Source organism: Hemiscyllium ocellatum, chromosome 2 (genome assembly GCF_020745735.1).
Source record: "Hemiscyllium ocellatum isolate sHemOce1 chromosome 2, sHemOce1.pat.X.cur, whole genome shotgun sequence".
NCBI lineage: Eukaryota > Metazoa > Chordata > Chondrichthyes > Orectolobiformes > Hemiscylliidae > Hemiscyllium > Hemiscyllium ocellatum.
Window position 1 is genome coordinate 137,442,485 of NC_083402.1, and position 22,681 is coordinate 137,465,165.

A 22,681-nucleotide genomic window follows, 5' to 3' on the forward strand; every position below is an offset into this window, starting at 1 on the left:
CAAGATTAGAATACTGCTGGAAAAGCACAGCAGGTCAAGTAGCATCCAAAGAGCAGGAAAATCAACGTTTCATTCCTACAACAGTATCACTGTCAACCTCACTGAGACTTCACCTGACAAAGAAGCAGCATCCCAAAAGCTTGTGATTCCTGAGGAAGGGCTTTTGCTCCAAATGTCGATTTTCCCACTCCTCGGATGCTACCAGCTTTTCCAGCATTACTCTAATCTTGATTCTAATCTCCATCATCTGCAGTACCCACTTTCGCCCACGTGAATGAAATGTTATTCCATTTCAGGTAACCAGTTTCAACATCAAAGATATGGGCATATCATCCAGTGACCCTCAGCAATACTCCTTTTACAGTAGGTCAATCCACAAACTCAATCATGCATCAGCCCGACTTAGATATTTATTGTTGTTCCTTCTTTATTGCTGGGTCAGATTCCTGAAGCTCCACAGCTAACAGTGCTGTGGATGTATCTCCACCATGTAGACAGCTATTGTTCAAGAAGAGGGTCACCATTACTCATCAAAAATGGGTGATCAATAAAGGCTAGTGTAAAGAGCAATAATGGACCTTTCCTCATATCCCATTAAATATCCTGACACATCTGAGTGAGATGATCATGTTATCGTTTCGCTTCCTTTGTCTATCTAAAAAATATTTTTCCTCATTCTAAGTTAGTCCTCAGAGCTCCAAATTGTTGATTCAACAGGGTTAGTCAAAGCCATGCACAGTTTGACCACCACAGACAATGCAATTATTGCCCTATATTGAGGGTCAAATTGTGATTGTAAACAATTAGCAGACTTCACTGTATAAAGAAGTACTGCAGGCTTGGGCTCAACATGATTAAATCGTTAATTGGCAGTTCCAGTAAACTCAACTACACCTCCCTTTCACCAACAGTCCCACAATCCTGAGCTTCCCTTTATCACTGACAATAATTTTCCACTCTTCCAGACCATGCAAAAATGGAAGTTTCTGGAAGGTGGTCAATGATCCTCTCCACTCCACCGAAGGATCACCACCTTCTCTCTGCTCCTCATACTCACCCTCTTACTGTACCCACCTCCTACTAGGGCTCAGATTCTACCATTCTCACTATTGCCTGCAACACCTTCTTTCACTTGCTCCATTCTCTCTCTCCTGACCCTGCATAGACTCTGCACTGCCTAGTCACTCACTTAAGAAAACCTTTCTGCCACCATCGCATCAGCGCTAACTACTGAATTAGCCACTTCCATCTCTCTCAAGCCCTCTCTTTCTGTCATTCCAGGAGAAAACTCCCGCAAGAGGGGGGAAAGAGATGGGATGGGTGGTGGGCAGCTTGACATTTGGCTTCCATCTCCTATGAGAAGAGAATCTTGACCCTGACCATCCTGAGTGTCTGACTGACTTTGACAAGATTGACAATGGAGGCTGCCCTTGATGCACTGTACTAGGACAATATCACTGTCAACCTCACTGAGACTTCATCTGACAAAGAAGCAGTGTCCCGAAACGTTGTGATTTCAACTAAATCTGGTCAACTATAACCTGGTGTCATGTGACTTCTAACTTCACTGAGGAGTCTGGCAGCCATGACAAACATTATGCGCTAACTGGCACGCAAGACAGAAATAATGTCAGCCTGGTAGCTCCGTCTGGGTGGGGTAGGGAGAAGGGGTATTCCAGAAAGGTAAGGCAGGGATACTGTGAGCACCAGGATAGCCTCAAGGTGAGTAAACACTAAGAGTGTAAGTGAACAGTTTCCTATGGACTGTGGTTAGCACCGCTGCCTCACAGCGGTGGGGATCTGGGTTCAATTCCAGCCTCGAGCGACTGTCTGTGTGGAGTTTGCACATTTTCCCATGTCCGCGTCGGTTTCCTCTGGGTGCTCCAGTTTCCTCCCACAGTCTAAAGATGTGCAAGTTAGGTGAATTGGCCATGCTACATTGTCCGTAATGTTCAGGGATGTGTAAATTAGGTGTACTAGTCAGGCGTAAATGTAGGGTGATAGGATAGGGGAATGGGTTTGGGTGGGTTACTCTTCAGAGGGTTGGTGTGGACTTGTTGTGCCGAAGGGCCTGTTTCCACACTTAGGTCTTAAGTCAATAAGACATAGGAGAGGAAGTAAGGCCATTTGGCCCCTCAAGTCCACTCCGCCATTCAATCATGACTGATGGGTATTTCAACTCCACTTACCTACACTCTCGTTGTAGCCCTTAATCCCTTGCGAGATCAAGAATTTATCAATCTCTGCCTTGAAGACATTTAACGTCCCGGCCTCCTCTGCGCTTCGTGGCAATGAATTCCACAGGCCCACCACTCTCTGGATGAAGAAATGTCTCCTCATTTCCATTCTAAATTGACCCCCTCTAATTCTAAGGCTGTGCCCACAGATCCTAGTCTCCCGCCTAACAGAAACAACTTCCTGGCGTCTACTCTTTCTAAGCCATGTATTATCTTGTAAGTTTCTATTAGATCTCCCCTCAACTTTCTAAACTCTAATGAATACAATCTCAGGATCCTCAGCCATTCATCGTATGTTAGGCCTACCATTTCAGGGATCATCCGTGTGAATCTCCGCTGGATACACTCCAGTGCCAGTATGTCCTTCCTGAGGTGTGGGGACCAAAATTGGACACAGAATTCTAAATGGGGCCCAACTAGAGCTTTATAAAGTCTCAGTAGCACATCTCTGCATTTATATTCCAACCCTCTTGAGATAAATGACAGCATTACATTTGCTTTTTTAACAGACTTGCAGGTTGAGTAGTTAGTTTAGGGGATTCTATGATTCTATGGTTAACTGTGAAACACTGCCTGTTCCAAGCTGTGACCTAGGTTGCTGTTCCTGCTTGCAAACTATAGTTGCTGGCACATCTCAAAGTGTGGCTTTAAAGTGCATAAAATCCTACAAATAGATTGGAAAGGTGCCATGGGATTCCTGAGAGATGGTGAGGTGACAGATCCTGTCAGCTGTGTCCACGGGCTCCATGCTGCTGGTGCCGTGGACTCTGCCCTGAGACATCGTTGATGGGTGTCCCAGAGGTGCAAGCAGCCGGCTGGCATCATATTGACTGAACTTGCTGCCGTGAACTGCCAGGATCTGGTCTTCTCGCAGTGAGTGGTACAAGAGGAAGCTACTTGTTAATAAAGGTGGGATTTTCAGTGAATGAAGCCAATAGGACACAATAAGCTCCATTGCTTGATGAGTGTCGCATCTTGAGTCACAGGACTTTGTTTTGAAAATGCAAGGGGTTGCTCATGATTTCGAGAAAGGTCTTGTTGAAACTTCACATGATTCTCCCAGATTTCTCATCACACCCCAGGGTCATTCAAACCCCTGTATGATTTCACCCAATGAGCTAGACTGACCTAAAACCTAAATCTTGGAGTAGGGGGAATGGGCAAAACCATTTTCTACAGGATAAGCAAGTTAACCTATAGACTAGTGAGCCTGACCTTGATGGTGGGCAAACTGTTGGAGGGAATACTGAGGGACAGGATGTACATGTATTTGGAAAGGCAAGGACTGATTCGGGACAGTCAACATGGCTTTGCGTGTGGGAAATCATGTCTCACAAACTTGATTCAGTTTTTTGAGGAAGTAACAAAGTAGATTGATGAGGTCAGAGTGGTAGATGTGATCTATATGGACTTCAGTAAGGCATTCGACAAGGTTCCCCATGGGAGACTGATTACCAAGGTTGGATCTCATAGAATACAGGGAGAACTAGCCGTTTGGATACAGAACTAGCTCAAAGGTAGAAGACAGAGGGTGATGGTGGAGGGTTGTTTTTCAGACTGGAGGCCTGTGACCAGTGGAGTGCCACAAGGATCGGTGCTGGGCTCTCTGCTTTTTATCATTTACATAAATGATTTGAATGTGAGCATAAGAGGTACAGTTAGTAAGTTTGCAGATGACACCAAAATTGGAGGTGTATTGGACAGCGAAGAGGGTTACCTCAGATTACACCAGGATCTTGACCAGATGGGCCAATGGGGTGAGAAGTGGCAGATGGAGTTTAATTCAGATAAATGCGAGGTACTGTATTTTGGGAAAGCAAATCTTAGCAGGACTTATATACTAAATGGTAAGGTCCTAAGGAGTGTTGCTGAACAAAGAGACCTTGGAGTGCAGGTTCATAGCTCCTTGAAAGTGGAGTCGCAGGTAGATAGAATAGTGAAGGCGGCGTTTGGTATGCTTTCCTTTATTGGTCAGAGTATTGAGTACAGGAGTTGGGAGGTCATGTTGCAGCTGTACAGGACATTAGTTAGGCCACTGTTGGGACATTGCAGGTAATTCTGGTCTCCTTTCTATCGGAAAGATGTTGTGAAACTTGACAGGGTTTAGAAAAGATTTACAAGGAAGTTGCCAGGGTTGGAGAATTTGAGCTACAGGGAGAGGCTGAACAGGCTGGGGCTGTTTTCCCTGGAGCGTCGGAGGCTGAGGGGTGACCTTATAGAGGTTTACAAAATAATGAGGGGCATGGATAGGGTAAATAGACAAAGTCTTTTCCCTGGGTTCAGGGAGTCCAGAACTAGAGGGCATAAGTTCAGGGTGAGAGGGGAAAGATATAAAAGAAAACTAAGGGGCAACTTTTTCACATAGAGGGTGGTACATGTATAGAATGAGCTGCCAGAGGACGTGGTGGAGGCTGATACAACTGCAACATTTAAGAGGCATTTGGATGGGTTTTATGAATAGGAAGGGTTTGGAGAGATATGGGCCGGGTGCTGGCAGGTGGGACTAGATTGGGTTGGAATATCTGGTCGGCATGGACGGGTTGGACCGAAGGGTCTGTTTCCGTGCTGTACATCTCTATGACTCTATGACTGTATGACGTATTCATCCCAAAAGTCCATGGGTTATGTTTGATCAAAGTAAACACTGAAAGAACTGTAGATGCTGTAAATCAGAAACAAAAACAGAAATTGCTGGAAAAGCTCAGCAGGTCTGGAAGCATCTGTGGAGAGAAATCAGAGTTAACATTTCGGTTCGAGTGACCCTTCTAAGAAAGGCTGTTTTTGAACCTTTGGAAATTGTTCTCACGATTGCTACAGAGTTCCTGCTGAATGTGGACAGGAGCTGTTTCATCCTCCGAGGAATTACAAATGGAACTGAGCTCTGTACAATCATCAAGAAACACCCTCATTCAATTTACTGTTTGTATTGCAATAGAGGGAACTGGAATGTAGCTTGGAGATAAATGCATGCTATAACTCATGCCTTGGGATACTTCTGGCTTCCTCATCACTGTCATTTCAGGCCAGCAGTTCCTTTCTGTTTGAATATCAAACTCCAAAGACGTGCAGGTTAGGTGGATTGGCCATGCTCAATTGCCCATAGTGTTCAGGGATGTGTAAGCTAGGTGGGTTAGCCATGGGAAATGTGGGGTAACAGAGATAGGATGGGGGAGGGGGATTGTGGGTTTGGGCGGGATGTTATTCAGAGGGTTAGTGTGGATTCGATGGGCCAAATGGCATGTTTCCACACTGTAGGCATTCTATGATTCTATAATCAACATAGCCTCTCCAGCTTCTTGCTATTTGGGTGAGATTTTTCTGAAAATGGATGCACGAGGAAACTAGCACAGTGTACCGGTATACCCATTGCTGAGAGAATTGGTCCAAATATCTTTGCTTACTCCTGACAAGACATAGAGCAATAAGAAAAATATTGTCTTAGTCCCCAGCTGTAAGCATTAATAATAAACAGATCATCCTGTCCAGTGATGATCGGTGCACAGTGCACAGGAGGGTGTGGGGGCTAGCCAAGGGACCTATACTAGATATTTGTTGATCACCTTTGCCCAGAACAGCAAGAGTATCTCCCAAGTAAATTAGATTTAGGACTTGTGATGGGTGAGTGCCAGAAATATATTCGTGGTGGTGAGCAAGAGCTGTCAGTTGGTTGCAGGTTTGCAATTATTCATTTTTCACCATTCTCTTGCAGATACCAAATTGCTGTTCTTGTCCTGGTGTACCTGCTGCCATTAGTTGTGATGGCCATTACATACACCATCATTGGATTCACACTGTGGGGTGGGGAAATTCCTGGCGATACTGTGGAAAACTACCACGAGCAGCTCAAGGCCAAACGAAAGGTTAAACCGAAATATGTTTTGAATGTGCAGAAAAGTTAATGTCGGTTTCTGTGGCAGAACTCATCATTGTCTGCGGGTGTGCGCTAGTCAGTTTTGCATTGTGACATTTAAGCTTTTCATCCTTGTTTGTCAGCACAGGTGCATAACATGTAGCATTTTAAATTAATTTTACCATTAGTTCATCTATCGTCTCGCGTTGGTTAAACTAACACATCCTACATGCAACATCTTGCCTTTAATTAATTCTAACCTGTTACACTCAGCTGTCAATTTCTTCAGGGCAAGAGGCTCAAACCTGGAATCCATTTCAAATACAGCTCTTCTCAGATTTGAGTCTTGGTGTTCAAAGAAATGAGAGGGTGCAAGCTGTGCTTCCACTATAGCATGCTCAAAAATAACTGCAGCCCAAAGGTTAAAGATTTCAGCTACCTGAAGTAACGATTCATTTGTTTTCTTTGCTGGCAAGTAAGGCATGAAATGGAGAACCTTTCAAGACTCACATATTTAATACCAGTGCAATTGCCCACATTCAAAGGAATGGTGATGCGGAACAATACTATGAAAATCCATATGATCTTGTCAGAGGCAAAGTGCTCCATTTCAAAATAAATAATTCATCTTTCATGATCTGTTTGTCAGCTGTCTTTTAAGATATAGCTTGGTGCTCCGGGAGTCAGAATTTAAATTGTAAAACTCGCTCATTTGACAATAATCTAAACAGTCATATTTAGGGAAAAAAAACAGGAACAGTGGGGGACAGAAAATCACAATGCACAATATCGCGATGGGATGTTGGAGTTTGGATTTTAGATATTAAGAAGAAAGGGAATTTTCCCAAGTATCTGAGCTGGGGATGTTTGCTTTGATATCTCATGGATTCCAAACTTGTTCCTCTCAAGCCACAGGTCACAATGAATCTTCCCAAGGTCACCGTTCAGATTTCCCTTTCATAAAATACTCCAGCCTGATGAGTATTTCCTGATGGATGTAACCCCTCAATTTTGCTATTCTTCTAATTCTCTTCTCACCTTGCTCGATAACTCGCTATCCTTTCCAATCAAATGCAGACCAAAACTCCAAATACTTTACAATATTCTGAGTGTGAGGTATCAAAGTTTTTAATGCAACTTCTATTTCAATTCTATTCCACTAAAAATGACCCTAGTGTTTTGTTTTTGCGTTGTCAGTAATAACTTGTCTGTAAAACGAATCTTTAACATAATAAAATGTTTCAAGTCACTCGAGATTGAGAAAACAAAATGTGACATCAGGCCAAGGTGTCTAGGATAGCTGATGAAAAGGGGAAGGTTTTAAAAGAGTATTTTAAAAGGAGGAAAGAGAGGTGGACAAGGTTAGAGAGAGAGGTCCAGTGCTGAAAGTGCAACCACCATGGAAGTCAGACTCAGATGAGCAGAGATGTCTTGGAGGGTTGTGCAGTTGTAAGAGTTTACAGGGACTTGAGTCCAAGGGCTGACACTAAGAAGAGATTTAAATTTTAATTTCAAGATATTGCTTCATCAAGAGCCAGTTGACGTTATTGAGGATATGGATGATGGATAAATGGGACTGGGGGCAAATAAGGAGGGGCAGCTGAGCTTTGGATGTCCACAGGTATGCAGGAGACTGAGTAGGAGTGTACCAGGCAGTTCAAGCCTCGAGGTAACTTGGGTGTGAATGAGGGTTTCAGCAGCAGACAGTCTGAGTCTGAGGTGAAGCCAGGTGCGGATTTTAATGTGGAAATAGATAGAGTGAATGATGTATACCCCTCTGCCATTCCATCATAGAACTGAATTCAGTTAATCTTTTCCTGTAACAGCCGGATGTCATTAATTTAACCCATTTTGTTCCAAATTATTTTTCCTGTGTTTGTTGCATCTCAAAGCTTCCCAGCACCAACATTAGGCTGACCAGCCTGTAGTCACCGAGCTTAACTCTCTCTTCATCTGTAACAGGGTGTAACCAGCCTCGCACATCCATATCTAAGGAAGCATGGGAGGCTGTGTTCAGATCCTCCGCAATATTCACCCATACCTCTCTTATCAACTGGGATGTATCCCATCTGGACTGGAAGATGTGGAATGGGGTTGTGGGAAAACAGTTCCCCTCTGAGCTATGTTCACCTCTGTTTTTTAAGTAGCACTTTTTATCTATTTTTCAATTTCTTTGCAACCTCCTCCTTTACTGTAATGTTTGCAGTGACCTATTTTATTTGGTGATGACAGATGCCACAGACACATTCCATCGGAATACCTTCTGCTCTTTGTGGTGGTGAACTTTGGGGACAGGAACGACACACCATTGTGTGGGTGGTGGTCAAACCTGACCCCACTGCCTTCCTTCCTGCCTCAGCTCAGGGTAGAAAATAGTCAACCTTCCTACCCACAGCAAAATGTGACCATTAAGGGGCCAATTAATGACCACTTCAGGCTATCGCTGCTGGTGAAAACCTGCCAGTGGGTCTGTTGCCATGCAACAAGCATGATAGGTAAAATTTACATCCTGATTGTCAGCTGAAAATGTGTTGCTGGTCAAAGCACAGCAGGCCAGGCAGCATCTCAGGAATAGGGAATTCGACGTTTCGAGCATAAGCCCTTCATCAGGAATGAGAGATAGTAGCCAAGCAGGCTAAGATAAAAGGTAGGGAGGAGGGACTAGGGGCAGGGGCGATGGAGGTGGGATAGGTGGAAGGAGGTCAAGGTGAGGGTGATAGGCCGGAGTGGGGTGGGGGCGGAGAGGTCAGGAAGGAGATTGCAGGTTAGGAGGGCGGTGCTGAGTTGAGGGAACCGACTGAGACAAGGTGGGGGGAGGGGAAATGAGGAAACTGGAGAAATCTGAATTCATACCTTGTGGTTGGAGGGTTCCCAGGCGGAAGATGAGTCGACATCATCGATGACTGTATCGGCGCTGCCTCGTGCTCCCACGAGGAGGTTGAACAGTTCATCAACTTTACTAACACCTTCCATCCCGACCTTAAATTCACTTGGACTGTCTCAGACTCCTCCCTCCCCTTCCTAGACCTTTCCATCTCTATCTCGGGTGACCGACTCAACACAGACATCTACTATAAACCGACTGACTCCCACAGCTACCTGGACTACACCTCCTCCCACCCTGCCCCCTGCAAAAACTCCATCCCATATTCCCAATTCCTTCGTCTCCACCGCATCTGCTCCCAGGAGGACCAGTTCCAACACCGCACAGCCCAGATGGCCTCCTTCTTCAAGGACCGCAGATTCCCCCCAGACGTGATCGACGATGCCCTCCACCGCATCTCCTCCACTTCCCGCTCCTCCGCCCTTGAGCCCCGCTCCTCCAACCGCCACCAAGACAGAACCCCACTGGTTCTCACCTATCACCCCACCAACCTCTGCATACAACGTATTATCCGCCGTTATTTCCGCCACCTCCAAACGGACCCCACCACCAAGGATATATTTCCCTCCCCTCCCCTATCAGCGTTCCGCAAGGACCACTCCCTTCGTGACTCCCTCGTCAGATCCACACCCCCCACCAACCCAACCTCCACCCCCGGCACCTTCCCCTGCAACCGCAGGAAATGTAAAACTTGCGCCCACACCTCCACACTCACTTCCCTCCAAGGCCCCAAGGGATCCTTCCATATCCGCCACAAGTTCACCTGTACCTCCACACACATCATCTATTGCATCCGCTGCACCCGATGTGGCCTCCTCTATATTGGGGAGACAGGCCGCTTACTTGCGGAACGCTTCAGAGAACACCTCTGGGCCGCCCGGACCAACCAACCCAACCACCCCGTGGCTCAACACTTTAACTCTCCCGCCCACTCCACCGAGGACATGCAGGTCCTTGGACTCCTCCACCGGCAGAACATAACAACACGACGGCTGGAGGAGGAGCGCCTCATCTTCCGCCTGGGAACCCTCCAACCACAAGGTATGAATTCAGATTTCTCCAGTTTCCTCATTTCCCCTCCCCCCACCTTGTCTCAGTCAGTTCCCTCAACTCAGCACCGCCCTCCTAACCTGCAATCTCCTTCCTGACCTCTCCGCCCCAACCCCACCCCGGCCTATCACCCTCACCTTGACCTCCTTCCACCTATCCCACCTCCATTGCCCCTCCCCCTAGTCCCTCCTCCCTACCTTTTATCTTAGCCTGCTTGGCTACTCTCTCTCATTCCTGATGAAGGGCTTATGCTCGAAACGTCGAATTCCCTATTCCTGAGATGCTGCCTGGCCTGCTGTGCTTTGACCAGCAACACATTTTCAGCTGTGATCTCCAGCATCTGCAGACCTCATTTTTTACATCCTGATTGTCAGCTCTAAATGGGGGCCGCTTACTAATCAATAGCTGTTTAAGACACTCGGAAAGGGAAAGGGAAAGGGAAGGGTTTTCACTGAGATCCACTTGCTGCCCATTCTCTGTCCAACTTTGAACCTGGGAAATCCCGCTTAACGTTACTTATCTCTGACCTTGGATGTTGAAGCCTGTTGTTCTAGCAGCAGCCACCACCTTCACCTGTGGCACTGCTGAGCACGAGAGCTGCTGGTCTTGGACTGGCCAGCAGCTCTTGCTTGGCAAAATTTCTGCACCTGTCCCCTGTTTCTAGGGAGGGCTATCCAATGGCTGTTAGGCTCCTGGTATGGAGGACCTTCCCAAAATGAGGCAACGCATGTCTTTCACTGATTTTCCAGCTGGCAATCAAGACGAGTGTAGGAGTTGGGAGTTCATCTTGCGGCTGTACAGGACATTGGTTAGTCCACTGTTGGAATATTGCGTGCAATTCTGGTCTCCTTCCTATCGGAAAGATGTTGTGAAACTTGAAAGGGTTCAGAAAAGATTTACAAGGATGATGCCAGGGTTGGAAAGTTTTTAGCTATAGGGAGAGGCTAAATAGGCTGGGGTTGATTTCCCTGGAGCATCAGAGGCTGAGGGGTGACCTTACAGAGGTTTATAAAATCATGAGAGACATGGATAGGGTAAACAGACAAGGTCTTTTCCATGGGTTGGGGGAGTCCAGAACTAGAGGGCAGAGGTTTAGGGTGAGAGGGGAAAGATTTAAAAGAGACCTAAGGGGCAACTTGTTCATGCAGAGGGTGAGCTCGAATGAGCTGCCAGAGGATGTGGTGGGGATAGTGTGGGAAATAGGGTTGAAGTAGGGGATCATCCATAACCTCATTAAAAGAAAGAGGAGGTTCGATCAGCATTATGGCTTATCCCTATTTCCTACGTTCCTCCTCCACCATAATCTCTATACTGACCTAACCACCTAGGATTGTGGTGGAGGAAGATGGGTATATGAATAGGAAGGGTTTAGAGGGATATGAGCCGGGTGCTGGCAAATGGGACTAGATTAGGCTGGGATATCTGGTCAGCATGGATGAGTTGGACCAAAGGGTCTGTTTCTGTGCTGTACATCTCTATGACTGCATGAGGTGGGGCTGGAGTGATAGACAATGAGCAAATTAACAAATTGGCTTTGGAGGGAATGTCTTGATATCAAAAGGGGAAACCTGGAGCAGGGTTTGGGATCTAAAATGAGAATAGGAATAGAGTTGGGCAGGCACAGATAATCCTAATGCTAGTCAGTGTGCCAGTGCTATGCAAATGCAAGTGACCATTAGATGGTTAAATTGATTTAAATGACAATAAAAACAGTTGATCAGAGCCCAGTTGGATTTTTAAAATGAGCCTGCCAGACCCTTCCATACCATCAGAAGTGTGGCTGAGGGCCAATAGATATCTTCCTAATAGGAGACTGGAGGGCTACATTCTGGGATCACTTTGATGTGCAGCCCTACTCCTCCCAGATAGATCAAGGGATATGGGGATAGTGTGGGAAATAGGGTTAAAGTAGGGGATCATCCATAACCTCATTAAAAGGAAGAGGAGGTTCGATCAGCATTATGGCTTATCCCTATTTCCTACATTCCTCCTCCACCATAATCTCTATACTGACCTAACCACCTAGGATTGTGGTCATAAAGCTGTGGCCATATTAGTTTTCAAATATTTAAAAGCGCTGAGAGAACATCTCAAGATTGAGCCTGTCTGTGTAGGGTGTCTCCTATTAGCCCTTCAGCTTTGACAGCTGTACAAGCAGTAATTCCTGTGCCTATTGATGGTAGTTAATTCGACATGGACCTTGCAGATGTTACTAGTATGAGGATTGGAGCAGTAGAGGGTACTTTTCTGAAAGTGAGAATTAACATGTTGATAGAAGATCCTTTAACCTTCACTGTAGGGAATCTAATCTAATCTAATCTAATCTAGTATTTATAGCCCCTCTTATGGAAGATTTGATATTGCTTGATACTGTCTATGGATAGATACGTTTCCAAAATTGTGCTGCAGAATTCAGTTCCTATAATACACATATCAGTATATCTTGTTGCCTATTGTTTTCTATTCATTTCTTGGCTGTCTCTGCAGGAACATCTTTTGTGACTGATATCAATGTCCTAGAGAAGGGTCTCTTCTACATCCTGCAAATGATTCTGAATCGTGTTTTATTCAGATAAGCAATCAACACTGTGATGATAAAGATTATTATTTCCCACAGCGATTGATTTCATTTACTGTCAAACTAACTCATGATTCATATAACTCAATTTACTAGCAGCCTTGAATTTAAATTCAGTAGATCAGAACACACACATTGATCGATGTTTTGAAATAAGATTCAATTACATTATGAAAAAACATTCATTTATATAGCTTTTTTCACAATCTCCAGTCATGCCAGAACTATGAGCAATACAGAACTACTCCATTAGTTGTAGTAACTGTTGTAATGAAGGAAACATGAGGAGCAATTTCCCTTTGGAGAGGTTCAATATACAGCGATAAGAAAACGACCAGATAATCTGTATATTGGTGATTTTTAAGTTGTTCAAGGGATGTGGGCATAGCTGGCCATGCCAGCACCTAGTACCCATCCCCAATTGCCCCGGGAGAGGCTGTTGGCGAACAGTCTTCCTGAGCTGCTGCAATCCTTGGTGCGTAGGAACACCCACAGTGCTGACAAGAAGGGATTTCCAGAATCTTGAACAAGTGAGAGAAAGGAATGGCAAATACGTTTCAGGATGGTGTGTGATTTGGAGGGGAACTTGAAGGTGGTTGTGTACCTAAGCATCTGCTGCCCTTGACCTTCTAGATGCTGGAGGTCACAATTTTGGAAGCTGTCATCAGAGGAATCCTGATGGTTTATTGCGATGCATTTTGTAGGAAGTACACAGTTCTGCCACTGTGCATCAGCAGTAAAGGGTGTGAATATTGAAGATGGTGGATATACTGTCAGTCAAACAGACTGCTTTGCCCTGGTTGGTGTCTAGGGTCTTGAGTTTTGTTGGAGCTGCACTCATCCAGGCAAATGGAAAGTATTCCATCATCAATTAGAGTAAATATTGTCCACGTTTCATGGAGCATGCCCTACACTTCACCCTATAATATTAAGGATGTTTGTTTAACATGTGACTGACATGATGGCCTCAATTTAGCTTCTGTAGACAACATGGTGGTAGTATGGCTGTCTTACAGCACCAGGGACTCAGTTTTCGATTCTAGCCTTAGGCAACTGTCTGCATGGAGTTTGCACATTCTCCCTGTGTCTGTGTGGGTTTCCTCTGGGTGCTCTGGTTTCATCCCACAGATCAAAGATGTGCAGGTTAGGTGGGTTAGCCATGGGAACTGTAGGGTTACAGGGATGGGGCAGGGGGTGGGTATGGGTGGGGTGATTTTCAGAAAGTCAGTGTGGACTCACTGGGGTGAATGCACAGCAGGTTAGGCAGCATCCAAGGAATAGGAAATTCGACGTTTCGGGCATAAGCCCTTCATCAGGATTCCTAATGAAGGGCTTATGCCCGAAACGTCGAATTTCCTATTCCTTGGATGCTGCCTAACCTGCTGTGCTTTAACCAGCAACACATTTTCAACTGTGATCTCCAGCATCTGCAGACCTCATTTTTCACTCACTGGGGCGAATGGCCTGCTTCCACACTGTAGGGATTTTATTTCTCTATTTTCTGTTTTGAAAGAAAGCACCTCCAGAAATGCAGCGATTCATTCAGTCATGCAGTGAAGCGTGGGTATATATTTTTAGGAAAGTCTGATCGTGTTGTTCAAGTGTCTGCATAATGCTGGTATTTACACTGTCCATCCCTCTTACCAAATGACTGTCTTTGCGTGTAATGTTTTTAGATTTATTTCTGTGTCATCAATTGACAATAATCTACACCAGAGTCCTGAAGATAGAAGCAAAGGTTACATCCTCAATATCGTTAGATTAAGAAAATTGGAATTATTGCACAAAACAAGATCAGAATTGCATCTAAGACCTGTTTTTAATCAGGCAAAATCATAGCTCAGAATGTTTCAGGTCATAAACTGATAGATAATCTGGGATAGGCTCTTCAATACTGATGCTCTCGAGTTTTGCTTCGTGTTACCAGAGACACTAACATTCTGGTGGGGCCTGGCTGTGTACAAATAAGCTATAATTTTTAATACACAATAAGAGTACCCCTCCTAGCCACTCACCATCCTGACTTGGAAACACACCGCCATTCCTTCACTGCCGCTGAGTCAAAATCTTGGAGCTCCCCCCCCCAAAGAATATTAAGAGTATACCTACAGAACAGAATCTGGAGCAGTTCACTACCACCTTCTCAAGGGCAACGAGGGACCAGCAATAAGTGCTGGCCCAGCCCATGTCCCACAAGAATTTTTTTTTCAAAAAGTGACTTGATTTCAAAAGCACTTGGATGCACTTGGAATATATTGAGAAAACAAACTTCCTTATGTGCTTCCTTCATTTCAGTGCACTTGGTATTCTGTTAAAAGAAAATGGAAAGAAAAAATTGTTTGTCAAAGGCTGAGCTGAGACTCATTTCTACCTTCAAGAAGGATGAGTGAGCCATCAAAATGCCAGAGAATTGAGATGCTTGGGTTGGAATGTCAGGGTGATATTGAAATCAGAGGTACTCTGGGCGATGTTGAGGTCCAGTTCCTGTGGGAAATATCCAGCTCTGAAGTGGTCCCTGTGATACTGAGGTCCATGACATGTAGAAAAGTTTGGTCTCCAACACTCTGTCTGATGTATCAAGCAGCACAATATCTTGATCTCTTCAACTGTTAGAGCATGTGTCTTTGTAGTAGAATCACATACTCCAACCTTTACATGGGGATGAGGGTCTGTTAATATACTCTTTGGGATCTGGGTGAATTAAATTTGAGAGAGCAAAATGATTGAGGAAATGTATATGTAGTACACACCATCTTAATCATGAATGTTAAAGCAATGACCATACACTTCATTCCTGAATATCCCAGGAATATCTGTGGCAGTGGAATTCTTCAAATTATAGAATCCATACAGAATGGAAGTAGGCACTCATCCACACTGACCCTCCCACTCAGACACACTCCATCCCTGTTACTCTGCATTTCCCAGGGCTAATCTACTTAGCCAACACACCCTTAGCCACCACAGGCAATTTAGCACAGCCAATCCACCTAACCTGAGCATCTTTGGACTGTGGGAGGAAACCAGAGCACCCAGATAAAACCCATGCAGACATGGGGAGAATGTGCAAACTCCACACCTGAGGATAGAAGCGAACCCGGGTGCCTGGCACCCTGAGGCAGTAGTGCTAACCACTGAGCCACTGTACCACCTCATGTTATCCCTCATTAAAATCCTGTTATTTTGTTTTGGAAGCTGCAGTCGAGAGGTTTCAGTGCAATACGTGTGCTATATGGTTGGAGGTGCTGTTTGTCAGATGAGACATTATGACAAAGCCGTGTGTGTCCTCTTGGTGTATATTGGGTCTCACAACAGCACACTGAGCCTTTGCCAACAATTGTCCCTCAACCACCTTACAAAAGAGAAAGAATCCAGCCTTTCACTATTTGTAGAGGTATGCTGTGGCAAATTGATTGCACATTCAGGACATTTATGTGACTGCTGGACAAGCACATGGACAGCAGGAAATTGAGGGGTGTGTAGGTTAGGTTGATCTTAGATTGAGATAAATGCTCAGCATGACATTGTGGGCTAAAGGGCCTGTACTGTGCTGTATTATTCTATGTTCTATGTTGTATTTGCAAGGTTTGTGAAGGTTTGTAGCTCAGGGTTGAGGTTTAGAGTGTAGGTTTGCTCGCTGAGCTGTAGGTTTGATATCCAGACGATTCATTACCTGGCTCGGTAACATCATCAGTGGCGACCTCCAAGTGAAGTGAAGCTGTTGTCTCCTGCTTTCTATTTATATCTTTCTCCTGGATGGGGTTCCTGGGGTTTGTAGTGATGTCATTTCCTGTTCGTTTCTGGGGGGGTTGATAGATGGTATCTAGATCTATGTGTTTGTTTATGTTGTTGTGGTTGGAGTGCCAGGCCTCTAGGAATTCTCTGGCATGTCTTTGCTTAGCATGTCCCAGGATAGATGTGTTGTCCCAGTTGAAATGGTGGGTTTTTTTCATCCGTGTGTAGGGCTACGAGGGAGAGAGGGTCGGGTCTTTTTGTGGCTAGCCGGTGTCCGTGTATCCTGGTGGCTAACTTTCTTCCTGTTTGTCCTACGTAGTGTTTGTGGCAGTCCTTGCATGGAATTTTGTAGATGACATTGGTTTTGTCCATGGGTTGTACTGGGTCTTTTAAGTTTGTTAGTTTTTGTTTGAAAGTGTTGGTGGGTTTGTGTGCTACTAGGATTCCGAGGGGTCTTAGTAGTCTGGCTGTCATTTCTAAAACTTCTTTGATGTATGGTAAGGTGGTTAGGGTTTCTGGCTGTGTTTGGTCTGCTTGTCGTGGTTTGCTCTTGCGGAATCTGCGCACTGTATGTTGTATTCCCTGACACTAAGATAGACAGATTCTTAATCAGTAAGGAAATCCAGGTTTCTAGGGAAAGTGGAGTTGAAGATGATCAGATCAGCCATAATCTCGTTGAATGGCAGAGCACACCTGATGGGCTGAATGGCCTACCTCTGTACTTGGTTATATCATGACCATTGCAATGATGAGAACACTTCAAATATATTCCATTTCCACAAAACACTTTGGGACAGCCTGCAGTCACAATAGGTGCAAAATAGTGAAGCGTCATTCAGCCACATGTTTAGAGACAATTAAGGTACTGATATTTTGATTATAACACACTTCCTTTTCTACAATTCTCTTGCAGGTTGTTAAAATGATGATTGTGGTGGTGTTTACCTTCACCATTTGTTGGCTGCCCTACCACATCTTCTTTCTCGTGTCCAAACAGCATTCGCATGTCAACAGCTGGAAGCCCATACAACAGGTTTACCTAACCGTGTTCTTGTTGGCAATGAGTTCCAACATGCACAACCCAATCATATACTGTTGTCTAAACAGCCGGTAAGTCTGGCAATGTCTAACTTGGGGACATAATGGGAATGGGAAATTTCTCTACCCAGCATCTACTTTCACACTGGTTCCTTATCCCTGCCATAGATGCTTGGCAGCCATTTTCAATTTATCCAGTCATTTTTGGGGTTGCATGGTTTGTTTTAACTTTTGGGGGTTTTTTTCCACATAAAATGGGTCAAATGCTGACCTTTTCAGGCTCAGGAGGTCTCAGTTTTGACTGCAAGTTCTGGCCATGGTATTTCTAGGGTTGTCCCCAACTTTCAGCAGCATTCCTGAGAAAAGTAAGGGGAAACCTATCCATAATCCTCACTCCCAATCACTTCCGGTAATCTCTAATGGAAGCATGTAAGGTGTGTATGGTAACATGGGGTTTGAATGCCCAGGGAAATCATTATACCTGTGAAGAAAACATGTGGGGGAAATTATCTGTAAAACTAGCCTCCTCAGCAATCACCCACACCTCTCACAAAACTACCTCATAAACACAGTATGAATCAGCAATACCTTTTCTTCAGCAGTTAAATGACACTCCCATGAGAGGTGTGCCTCACCTTCTCCCCCACTTGTACCTTAAAACTCACTCCCTTCTGAAGGTGGTCAAACCTGCCCTGCCCAATGCTGATTGACCTGAGAGAGCTAGTTTGGCTGGACGGCTGGATCGTGATACACAGTGATGCCAACAGTGTGGATTCGATTCTCGCACTGGCTAAGGTTACCATGAAGGATCCTCCTTCTCAATCTCTTGCCTCGCCTGAGGTGTGGTGACCCTCAGATTCAACCAATACCAGTCGTCTCTCTAATGAGAGAGCAGGTCTGGGTAAGAGTATGGCAACTTGAGCTTTACTGGCCTGGCTCAGAGGTTCCATTGAGCCTTCTTTCTAGGCCTGCCCAATGCAGACGTCCAGCGATGTCAGAACTGCTGCTCAATCTGATTGGCTGGCAGCTTCAGAAGATAAGGCTTCCACTCACTAAAGGGCAGACTGATGAGCACTCTGCACTAATTTATCCACCGTATTGCAGAGGAGGCTTCTTCAGAGCCTGTCAGCTGGCCACTAACTTCCCTTTTGGGATAATGCGGAAGAGTCGGTGTTGGACTGGGGTAGACAAAGTTAAAAATCACACAGTATCACTCAGTCCAACAGGTTTATTTGGAAGCACTAGTTTTCAGAGCGCTGCTCCTTCATCAGGTAGCTGTAGAGAAGGACCATAAGACACAAAACTTATAGCAAAGGATTGCAGTGTCATGCAGCTGAGATGATATATTGAACAAACATTGTCAATTCACAACAATCTGGGTTTGTTCAGTATATCATCTCAGTTGCATGACACTATAATCTTTTGCTATAAATTCTGTGTCTAATGGTCCTGCTCTACAGGTACCTGATAAAGGAGCAGCGCTCTGAAAGCTAGTGCTTCCAAATAAACCTGTTGGACTATAACCTGGTGTTGGTTTTAACTTTCCCTTTTGGGAGAATGGGTTGTTTGTTCCCCCACTCCCTGTGAAATTCTACTCCATGTTTAAGCAATCTGAAGGCATGTGTTTCTCATTTGCTGATTATTTATGGGCCATTCTGCTGAGATTAGCTTTTAATAATATCTAAATATATTTTTAAAATATTAATGACCCTGATACTCAACTTCACACAATGGAAGTACAAATCGGGAATCCAAGCACATGCCTCAATTCCCATTGGTTGCACAGCATCAGAAAGTTCTATGCTCAGTGCTAAAAAGAGGAACATTTACCATGAACTTAACTCACTCTCTAGAGCTTGTGATTTATGAAAGGTTTTGCTTGCTAACTCTGTGTCCATTTTCCCACAACCTGTTATTTGAGAACTTTTTGCATTTACCACAACAGAAAACATCCCAAACCAAAACAAGAGGATATTCCTGATTAATTATGATGTTTTCACCCTTCTTCATCTTCCTTGGCCTCGTGACAAACTCAATTATACCATACCTCTCCAACTGTTCTCCTGTATTGGGACTGCCTCATTTGGTTCCTCTTTTACTAAACCAGCTATAATTAGAACATCTCCAATAGTAATTTGTATTTCCATTCCCAAAATATCTCTTGCAGAGATCTATTCTTGGACCACTCTACAATCTCATCTTCATGTTATCCCTTGGACACATCATCTATAGAGATAGGGTCAGCTTCATCAGTACACTTATGATACAGAACTTCACACTTTCATTATCCCTAGTTGTGTTCTTTTTATGTAAATTTATGATTCGCCTCACCATTAACAGCCAGAATTTCATATGCTTGAATCCCTATTTTTGAATTCCATCCAGAAACCCCTTGGAGCTATTTACCTTTCTATCCTCCAAAAAGGACTTCCTTTAAATCCCTTTTAATGAAGCTATTGATCACCAGTCTTAACATTTCCTCTTTTGACTTGGCATAGTTTCAGATTGTGCTTAGAATATTTTCAATGCAAAATGAGCTGTTTAAATCCAACTTGCTGTTAAACTTAGAAATTCGTAACCTCTGCCTCATCTTCTACTATTTTAATAGTAAACATTATTGATCAAGCAGAAATAGGACAGGTGGCAGATAAAGACATAAATGCAATCGATCCTACTCCATTCCAAGTGAATGAAGGAATGGCCCTATGTGCTAAAATCTGTGATGGACGGATGTGCCCATACCACGGCTTTTTAATTTGCAAACATTGGTAGTTATGAAGGTATAATGAATTGAGCTTCTTTTCCACTCAGCAATGGAAGGTTGGTTCCTAAACTTTTACTGAAGTTTTGGAACAAGCAGCCAAAATGGTCTCCTCTGCATTGGGGAAGCCAAGTGTAGACTGGGTGAATGTAGAATATTTACATTCTGTTTGCAAAAAAGACCCTGACCTTGGAGTTGTCTGCCACTCTAACACACCACTGTGTTTCTTGACAGCACCTCTGTCTCAGGCTTGCTGCAGTGCTCCAGTGGTGTACCCCTCTAGTGTGCACAAGCTGGAAGAACAGCACCTCATTTTCCACTTGGGAATTCTACAGCCTTCTGGACTCAATATCGAGTTCAATAACTTTAGGGCTTGAGGCACCTTCTCCTATGACCATACCCCAATCCCCCTAAACCCCCCCAAGCACTAGCCTTGTTATCACATGATATGTTACCTACACAATCCTCCAGACTGACCGTTATCCACTCCTTTGTCTGTCCTGTTGTTTTTCTCTCTTCTTCAGCTCTATCTCCACCGATCATTCACACCTTCCCTCACCCCATCGTCTGAATAAAACTAGCTACCATCAGTTCCAAAGAAGAGTCGGTGGACCTGAAACATTAACTCTGATCTCCCTCCAGACCTGAGCTTTTCCAGTAAATTTGGATTTCCAGCATCCACAGTTATTTCCTTTGCTTGTTTAGCCAGAGTTGATATTGTTCTGATCTGTAATGTTGACATTGAAGGGGTGCTGGAGGCAGATTCCAAAATGAATGTGGTCCTGCCTCCTGAGCCCATGGACCTGGACAAGGTCAGCTTTAGAGACAGTGAATGTGCACCCTGGAACATATCCCAAAATGTATTGGTTTCAGTTTTGGGGTAATGCCACACCAAGGCCTGGCAGCTTCACCATTCTCTTTTGTCTGTACACTCACAGATTTCGAGCAGGATTCAAGAGGGCTTTTCAATGGTGCCCCTTCATTGAATTTTCCAGCTATGACAAACTGGAACTGCAATCATCCAGATTTCAGCCCACCCGACAGAATAGCGCCTATATCATCTCCCGCATGGAATCCAACATGACGGTGGAGTTTGACACGTCAGAGAATGATAACGCAGAAGCTGGCAGTAAAAAGGGCACTACTTTAAGGAATTTGAGTTTTAACGGACACTCTCGAAGTAATTCGAAGAACGCTTCCAGAAGTTCAAGTTTTTTCAGTCAAGCAAACACGTCTTTGGATGAATACTCATAAAGCTGTAAATTGTATTTTATTAGTCAACTGGGCATGCTTAATTGGTGCAGTTCAACATGGAAGCTGATTCCTTTGTAGTAGCTTGCCTCAGGTGGAGGCATTATTGTGATAAATGACCATGAGGTCAACCTGACTCCAACAATGAATTCAGAACCTAGATTGATGCTGTATTGTCAGGAATGCCATCCTTTTGAGTGAGATAATCGGTCCATCTTTTGTGGGGTTTTTTGACCAGTTTTGTGCAAGTAAAACTGAACATACCGTTCCATTCTTGCTGTAAATTCTGACCCAAGGTAGACAGGCAGGAGGCTGGAAGAACATAACAAGCCAGGCAGCATCAGGGGGTGGAGAAGTCGTCGTTTCGGGTGTAACCCTTCTTCTGGGTTGGGGTTGGGTGTAGGTGGAGCTGCAGATAAAGGTGGTGGCAGGGGCAAGGTGGGGATAGGTGAAGACAGGTGGAGAGTACAACCTGGTTGGTCAACAGGAGGAATGAATCCGGTTGGTGGCAGGGAGGAGTGGAAGGGAGGGAGAGGGGCTGGGAAGGGAGTCAATGAATGGGAAAGGAGGTTATTTGAAATTGAGGGACTCAATGTTGAGTCCTCCGGGCTGTACAATGCTGGCCAAACTTCCTTCCAGGTTTAGGCAAGAGCCTCTGAAAACTGGGTCCCTTGTTGTTGTGTAGACTCCTACTACACTGTTCATGTTCCAGTCAGTCATCAGGGTATATTTTAGGCAAAAGTGAGGTTTGCAGATGCTGGAGATCAGAGTCTAGATTAGAGTCTACATTAGAGTGGTGCTGGAAAAGCACAGCAGGTCAGGCAGCAGCCGAGGAGCAGAAAAATCAATGTTTCAGGCAAAAGCCCTTCATCTGGGTATATTTTGTCCATTGTTTTAGGACGTAAGACAGCATAGCCACTATTCCTTAAAGGAAACGCTACAAACCACTCAAGAACCACATTAGTAGTGGTCAATGAACTGAGGGGGTCAGGATGGGGTGGAGGGGCTGGTGTTGTGGAGGTAGGAATGGCACATTCACACTGCCTGGAAGTTGTCTCACTAACATAAAAATCATCCCCATTAAGAGAAGCTCACTTCTCTGTTGGGGTATTCATCAGCTACATTCACCCTACAGCACCAGTTGAAGATAAGCAGAAACTTGTCCTGTCCTATGACCATTCCTCAGCCATCAGCAGATTAATTCAGATTTGCCAAATCGGGAATTTTTTTGACTGCAATTTTGGCTGTGATGCATTCCAAACAAAACAATCATGCCTGCAGTGTTAAAATTGTGGAA

General features: G+C 44.6%; 1 protein-coding gene across 1 annotated transcript in view; it reads left to right on the forward strand.

Moving 5' to 3' along the window:
- The window catches only part of LOC132829112 (neuromedin-K receptor-like), an 88,810-nt gene extending 66,955 nt beyond the window's left edge, over positions 1-21,855 (forward strand). The window contains exons 3-5 of the mRNA XM_060846435.1: positions 5,947-6,097; positions 17,248-17,444; positions 21,072-21,855. Of these exons, the coding sequence (XP_060702418.1) occupies positions 5,947-6,097; positions 17,248-17,444; positions 21,072-21,387 (664 nt within the window). The 3' untranslated portion in view covers positions 21,388-21,855. The remainder of the gene's footprint in view (positions 1-5,946; positions 6,098-17,247; positions 17,445-21,071) is intronic.
- The last annotated feature ends 826 nt before the right edge of the window (positions 21,856-22,681 follow it).